The sequence below is a fragment of the Charadrius vociferus genome, unplaced genomic scaffold (genome assembly GCF_000708025.1).
Source record: "Charadrius vociferus isolate BGI_N301 unplaced genomic scaffold, ASM70802v2 scaffold333, whole genome shotgun sequence".
In the NCBI taxonomy this organism is placed as follows: domain Eukaryota; kingdom Metazoa; phylum Chordata; class Aves; order Charadriiformes; family Charadriidae; genus Charadrius; species Charadrius vociferus.
This window is the reverse complement of record NW_009647682.1, coordinates 68,327-75,829: the sequence shown is the minus strand read 5'-3', so window position 1 is coordinate 75,829 and position 7,503 is coordinate 68,327. Positions and strand designations below refer to the sequence as shown.

The following is a 7,503-nucleotide window of genomic DNA, read 5'->3' as shown; positions in this document are numbered from 1 at the left end:
GGCAGAGCAGTGGCACAGGCTGCCCAGAGAGGTGGTGGAGTCTCCCCCTCTGGAGCCATCCCAAACCCGCCTGGACGCCGTCCTGTGCCACTGCTGGAGGTGCCCCTGCTCTGGCAGGGGGTGGCACTGGGGGAGCTCCAGAGGGCCCTTCCAGCCCTGACCATTCTGTGATTCTGTGATCTTGAGACCAGGCTGCCATTGTCCTCCACGACCTCCAAATACACAGGCCACCTCCAAGCCCACCGTCAAGGCCACCTCTCACCCACGGGTGCTGTGAAGCTCTGCTCTCCCCAGAGAGCCGGGTGATTTCATAACACAGAGAACGGCTCTCTTGGTCCAACAGCACCGCACCGAAGATCTTTACCCACTCCCAATTTCATAAAGTGGAAAAGTGTCCGCTTCAAAGTGGCCAGCACCAAGACGGGCTTGGCTACCAAGAGCTGAGCCCCAGCGGGGAAAAACTCAGCTAGAGCTGGAAGAGAACTCCACAGCTGAGCAGCTTTTCAAGGTCCAGACACAACCAGATATAAAAGGAGGACACTAACCCAGCCCACCTCAAGCCACCACCATCACCTACGTAAAATCAAGGCTGACCTGGTCAGTCAAGTGTTGCTCCAGGCGCTGTAGCCCTTCGGTCTCCCCTCCTCTCCAGGGGGAAAGGCTCTCCAGGGGGATCTCCAAATCCACGGGGAGAGGCACCCTGTAACACTCAGCCAGGCCCGGGTCAGGGGGCCTACATCTCCTAATGTGAGAGAGAGGCCTCTTTCAAAGAGGGAACCGGAGCCAGAAGAGGGAGGAAGATCTCTGCCCATTGCACATGCCAAGATCTCCTCCATCGCGGCACAGCCAGAGCACGGGGGAACAGAAAGCACAGCCAGAAACCCCAGACTGCACTCTCCTTGGGGAAGAAAGAGCTCGTCCTACGATCACTCCAGGTAATTCTAGCCTGAACTGGGGGAAGAGGAACAGACCCACCAAATTACAGTGCTCAGAGCAGTCGGCTGCAGCCCCCACAGCTCAGACATCCCTCTTGCTTCCCATCTGCTCCGTAAGACTCCTCTCCAGCTTCCCCCAGCTGTCTCATCCATCCCTGGGAGGGAGCTAAGAGCCTCCTCAGACTCTAAACATAACTATGGGGCGCTGGTGCTGCCTCCACCGCTCCAGCTCCCATGCCTCTGGGGAGAGGTTCCGGAGGGAAGGAGGCAGATCAGCTCCCTGGGCCTCCTGCCCAACCGAGGTGGGGGCTCCCCCAGCCCACGCCTCCGAGCCGCCCCCCCACATCTCTTCCACAGCCTCAGCTGCTGAGGCTTCCCCGAGGCTCCCCCCGTGAGGCTAGAAGAGCATCAGGGTTTGGATTTTCCCCTTGTAAAACACAGAGGAGGAGGTTCGGGGAAGTGTCAGCGGTATGCAGACGTCTCAAAAACCGTGAACGAACTCAAAAGATCAATAGAGATCTTTCTGCTTACCTGGAAAAACTGACCTCAGCTCTGCTGCAGACACCTACAGAAGAAGGGGCCAGTGCAGCTCTCAGAGCACTGGCATAACAGAGGCCTGCTGGGAAGCACGTGAACCACTTATCTCTCATCATCATTAATTTAAAAAGTGCAAATAAATAAATTAGGGAAAATAGGGAAAAAAAGAAAAACAGTGCAAGAAAAAATATAGGACCTGATCTATCCCAATATTTACACAGGTGTTATCATGGTACTACCCGAGGACAATATTCGGGAATTAATGGGATTCCCCCAAGATGGGAAGACCTAAGCTCCTAAGCTTAGGTTACCAACACGGAGCTGAGGCCACACAGGAGGCACCTGACACAGAAGTCCCAAGGATCTGGAGTCCCATCCCCGGTGGCCAGCTCCCTCCTGCCCCAACCTTACCTCCCTTTGCACCACTGACCTCTCCTCACGCAGAGCTAAACATAAGACATCCTTGACTCTGAGCTGCTTCTCAAGTTCTGGGAGACGTGAGCTCAGTTCCTCCTTCCCATACAGCACAGGGGAGGAGAGATTCAAAGCGGAAAGGAACCAGTATGATTGTTCCACTGAACTTTCTGCGTAAGAAAAACTACAGTGGTTCATCCAATTCCTGCCCTAAATCTGGATTTGAGAGGAATCTAGAGTGTGCCTGTGAGAAAGAGACCTGTAATTCCTTAGTCATTCCTCTGTTAAAACTTTTACACATTTTCAAAGTTTGTCTCAATGTGCCTTGCAAAAGCCTGAAGTCTTTGGACTGTGCCACCTCTCATCTGCTCTCCCCTCCCAACAGCAGTGTCACACCCCCTGTACATAAAATCAATAACCCTCTGCACGTAGAAGTAACACAGCGTAACAGCTAAAACACCCCATTATCATTTGGCCCTGGCTCTTCTTTTGGGCAGAAAAAAAGACCTGCAGTTTCCTGCTGGCTACCTGTTACTTACTGGAAGTCTTCAGCCGTAAGGTTTCGGACAGGGACCTCAGGGTCACCGAGCAGAGACAGAATGTGAAGGAACCTCTTGTATGTTAATGGGGGAGTCCCACCGTTCAGGTCCAAAATCCTAAATAAAACAAGATCACTTTTCACCATAATACAAACCAAGAAGGAAGCCGGAGCTGCCAGCAGATAGGAAGGTGACAGCACAGGCTGGAACAGCCCCAGTTTGTCCAACTGAATGTGGAAATTACAGATTTTCCAAGTAAAACTTCCCTGGGTGAACGGACACCCATCCTCACAGCAGTCTCTCGGAACCTGAGACAACAAAATTGGGACTGGGATACCAGCCACGGGTTCAACTGGGCAGCTCTGTACAGCCAGACATAGCCCAGACAGCAGAGGACAAGGTGCGGGACACCTCCGGGGCTGCCAGAGGCAACACGGATCACAAAAAAACCCCCCATGTTCGAGGCAGTAAATAACTCATCTATGTGAGCAATCACCTGTGCAAACAGACAGCCTGAATTTAAGACAGCAAGTTATCCGTTGATTCATGTAAATTTGGGGCCTTCCAGGACTGTACTGTTAAAGCTGGTTTAGCTACTACTGATGACCCCTCTATTATTTTTTCATTTCAATATCTTCAGTCATTTCAGCTCTGAATAACAGCTTGGATCCAAGTGCAAAGTGACACCTGTGAAAGTCTGTTAGAAGGATTAAAAAAAAATTTGACAAAAAAAAATTATATAAAAATCCTATTGAATGTGTTAAAGAATTTCTTCCACTCTGTTGAACTAATGCAAGTTTTGAAGTGAATTAACCTGCCCAAAAGGAAAAAATTAACAAACTCTTTAGGCTCAGATCACAGCCCAACATCCTAACACCTCTGCAACCCACCAAAATCCCTTCTGTTACTTCCAACACACAAAAATTCTCCAGCAAACAGTGCCGAGTCCGTCTCAGTCAGTCCGATTTTCTCAAAAGGAACACATTAGGATCCAGAAGGACCAAGATACTTGGCCTTTTCTCCCTGATGCTTGCTAAATCTAAAATAAACCTTCCTGGAGACACCTGGCTGGTCTTTGGGGCAATCACATACCGTTTGGTATCGTACAGACTGTGGCCCACCAAGGAAAGCACCTCAAAGCCCAGCTCTTCTCCCAGCCGTCGTATGTTGGCCTCCATTTCCTTGTAAAACGGTTCCATCTCCGCATCCAGAGTCACTTGCGTGATATTCCATTTCTGGATGTGATCCCTGAGAACACGCTCGTACTCTCCTTGAATAACCAGCAAGCAAGAGCCCAGCTGACACAAGTTTTTCTGGAGATCCTCCAGGGACTGCAGCAGAAAATGCCACCGCAGGGCCCCGAGGTGCATCACAGACGTCAGGAACTTTCTGTCCAGGATGTAGATGGGGTAGACAGCCTCTGAGGACTCCAGCGCAGCCAGCAGCGTTGGGTTGTCATGAAGCCGAAGTCCCTTCCGGAAAAGATGAATGGTGCGATGCTGCATCGCGGCTTTTCTGACCAGATCTGCTAAGAGAGGAAGGGAATCGTTGGCTTTGGGGATACACAATCCCTGTTAATGAACAAGGTCAATTAATAATTAGAAACAGAGCTCCAAACAGCCCTCAGCTCTTTTTACTGCAAATCTCTTCTGCTTTTTGATAAGTTTTTGTGAGAGAGAAAAGCAGCAGCAGGACCAAACCACTCTTCTCCGCCTCCTCAGCCAGGTCCCACCATTCCACAGCTGTATCACCAGTCCTTAAATCAAATCCCTAAATTAAATTACATCCCAATAGCGCTCACCAGAAGGAAGGAATCAAAACAGACAGAGCTGCCAGAGCTCCATTAACTGCAAAAACACTTTACAACCCCGCAGATGTGGCCAGCAGCAAACCCTCCTCCGTAAGTCAACAGCGAGAAGATGATCCAGAGAGCTCTGCCTCCGTTTGTACACAACAGGCTGCGGGGAGAACAGCTCTGCAGGAGCCCTCATCTCACCAGAGACCTGATACAACCCTCACTCGGGCAGCAAAAAGCCTTTCTGGATTTCAGTAGGAGACATCGGAAAGACACGGCATGTTTCCTCACTAACAAGCCTGTTAAGGCTGCAAGGTGAAAGAAGGGAAAGCAAAGTGCAGCCCAACCAACACCGGAACAGGAGAGCAATATCTCAATTCATTGGTTTGCCATAGTTTTCATCCATCTTTCCTAACCCCAGGAGATGTCACGGTGCCTCTAGCTGTCAGGAGAAAAGTGCTCCTCCCTCCATAGCAGAGCCGGGTGGTGATAACTGCATAAAACTACTCTTTTTCTAAGGTGGGGCTGATGTAGAAATTAGCACATGTTCGTTCCCCCTTGAAGTGCTTCCGCTGAGTTCAGAGGAGAGGGAGGAGGGCAGATCCTGCCTCTCAGTCTGGGGTAGCTCAGGGCAGAGTCTGAGGAGCTGCTGACAGATTCAGAAACGATGAGCCCAGCTGCCACCTTGTGTTTGTACCAAACCCAGAGACGTCTCCCCAACTCGCTCTCTCCCACTCAGCGCCCGCCTACGAGGTGGGTCCACACCCGCTTCTGATTCAAGCGTTACCACCCAGAATTAAGAGATTAGGGATTAGCAAAGAACCAAACAATACTCTCTAATCCAGTTCAACTCTTCCAGCCAAACTGCTCTGCTCACACCCTGCCAAACGGCTGCAATAGGTGACTCGGCCCCTTGTCCCCGCTCAACCCACAATCAACAGCCTCCAAAAAGACAATCTCACTTGCCCCGTTCCCAAAAACGCTCATCAGCGTCACGTAGACAAACCCAGTCGCGCTCCCAGGCCGTGGCACAGCCCGCTGCAGCCCCCTGATAAGCGAACGCTGCGAACTGGCGAGCACTGGGCAGCACCGTGCAGGGCCCAGCACAGGGGTTGGGGCTTTGCGGGGTGCTCTGCCCTGCGCCCCGGCTCCGGCACTGCCCTGCCCGCACGTCCCGGGAGAACAGGAAAAACAAGGCGACTCTCCCGCTGCTCGGGGAAGCACCCAGATGATCCTTTTGGGTAAAAAAAAAAAAAACCAAACAAAACAAAAGGATGCCAGAAGAGTCCGTGCATCCCGTGGCAGGAGCACGCCCCGTCCCAGCGGGCCGCACCGAGGGGCTGCCCCGAGTCAGGGGCTCCCAAGTCCTGCGCCCCCACACCGTCTGCAGGGCCACCCCGAGTCCAGGGCCCCATAAAGCCCATAGGGTCACCCCAAAGCCAGTGTCCCATGGCCCCAGGCAGCCTGTGGAGCCTCGCAGCCCTACACAGCCTACAGGACTGCTCTGAGCCCAGGGCTGTGCAGCCCCACACAGCCTGGGGAGACTCCCCATAGAGCCTGTGGGAACACCGCCATCTCAGGACACAACTTACGGGGCCCTGCACCCCCACATAGCCTACGGGGTGTCCCTGAGCCCAGTACCCCATACAGTCGATGGGGCAGCACCAAACCTGAGGTCCCATATAGCCCCTGGGGATCAGCCCAAGCCTGGGGACACCCAGCCCCACACAGCCCGTGGGATGGCCCCAAGCCCTGGGTGTCCTGGGGGTGGGGGTCCAGCTCTTCCAGTGGTGCCATCCCCTGCAGGGCCAGCAGGACATGGCCATGGGGAGTGGGCACACACCAGGGCAGGGACTGGGAGGGACTGAGTGCAGCGCAGGGGGGATACCAGGCCAGGGCTAGAAGGGACCTGGGTTTGGGGCAGCTCTGGGGATCCCAGCACAGGGGACTGGTGGGGAGTGGGGGTTGCTCTGAAAGGGGCTGGGGCACACTGGGGAGGGACTGAGCCTGGAGTCGACGGGATATCAGGGCTGGGTGTGGAGCTGGGACCCATCACTGGGTGGGAAGGACGGGCGGTGTCGGAAAGGAGGTGGTGGGATGACACCCTCGGACGCTCCAGCCCTGGGGGAAGACCCTCTGTGGTGGTGGTGGGAAGGCGCAGCAGGCACTGTCTGTCCATTGACGCTGCGTTAAGATTTGTCTTCTAACTGTCCATGAACTGGTGACTCGAGGCTGTTCCCCCAACAAGGCCAGGCAGACTCCCTGCCACGTCTGCGTTACATCTGCGCAACGAAAACTCAACCAGCGCAGGCAGAAATACAACCTCACACCTGACACATCCCACTCTCTGGGACAGGTACACCCCGACGGAAAGCAAGGAAAAACCCAAATCAGATGACCGGGCCTTACCTCGAGGGTTTATCTGGCTGACACTCTGAGGTCTTTACAACACGTCACCCCGAAAAGAGGATGCCACGCAAGCACCGATCACGGCTCTCCTGCTGGGAAGCATTTCTCTTTGCAGGCGAAGATGTGCTGGAGGGACGCAGCGGTCATCAAAGCATCACCATCCTGTTCCTACAAGCATCGGGAAATTAGTTGCCCAGGCTTAAATGCTCCTAAATAGCACAAATACATGCATCGAGGTGGATTCCACATCAAGGAGGGTCTGAGCGACTTAAGGTTTTGTGTAATTCCTGCGTGCGGAGGAGGACGGCAGCCGGCACAGCAAGACGGGGCACACAGGGACCGCAGCCCAGCAGCTGGGAAGGAAAACTTTTAACAGTTTAATTTCCTCTGCGGGCTCTCTCGGTTGCCCAGTGAAGTCAAACCACGGATGTTCTCCTTGGCTATAAGCCTGGCCGCTTAGGAAGCGATAGTAATGCAATTATAAAGCTTTAAATACACATGTCGGCCAGCTGGAAAAAGCAGCCTCGCGACTGCCCTCTGAAACTGCGGTCTGGGCTTCTGAAGCGGAATAATTGTCACCGTTAAGTTGTTTAACTTGACAGGCTTGAGAACAGTTCCTCAATTGGGATTTAAGAAGAATCCCAATCTTTTGTGTTAATTTGGTTACATCACCCCAGTCTCCACATCGAGCCAGACCTGAGGCTGCTGTCAGTCCAACACCTCTGTACTATTTCCTCTTGTTCTAATAGCTTAGGTGATAAATACATAGCACTTAATACAAGAAAATAACATGTTAAGTCGCACCAGGAAAAAAGCCCCAAAACCACCCGCCTGCAGGGGCTCGGGCGGCCCTTCCCCCACAGGGGGAGCCCGT

General features: G+C 53.2%; 1 protein-coding gene across 1 annotated transcript in view; it reads right to left on the bottom strand.

The window, feature by feature from the left end:
- Positions 1 to 3,933, bottom strand: part of LOC104283154 (cryptochrome-1-like) — a 10,943-nt gene extending 7,010 nt beyond the window's left edge. The window contains 3 exon segments of the mRNA XM_009881306.1: positions 595 to 742; positions 2,426 to 2,542; positions 3,518 to 3,933. Coding sequence (XP_009879608.1) covers positions 595 to 742; positions 2,426 to 2,542; positions 3,518 to 3,930 — 678 coding nt within the window. The 5' untranslated portion in view covers positions 3,931 to 3,933.
- Positions 3,934 to 7,503: the final 3,570 nt, after the last annotated feature.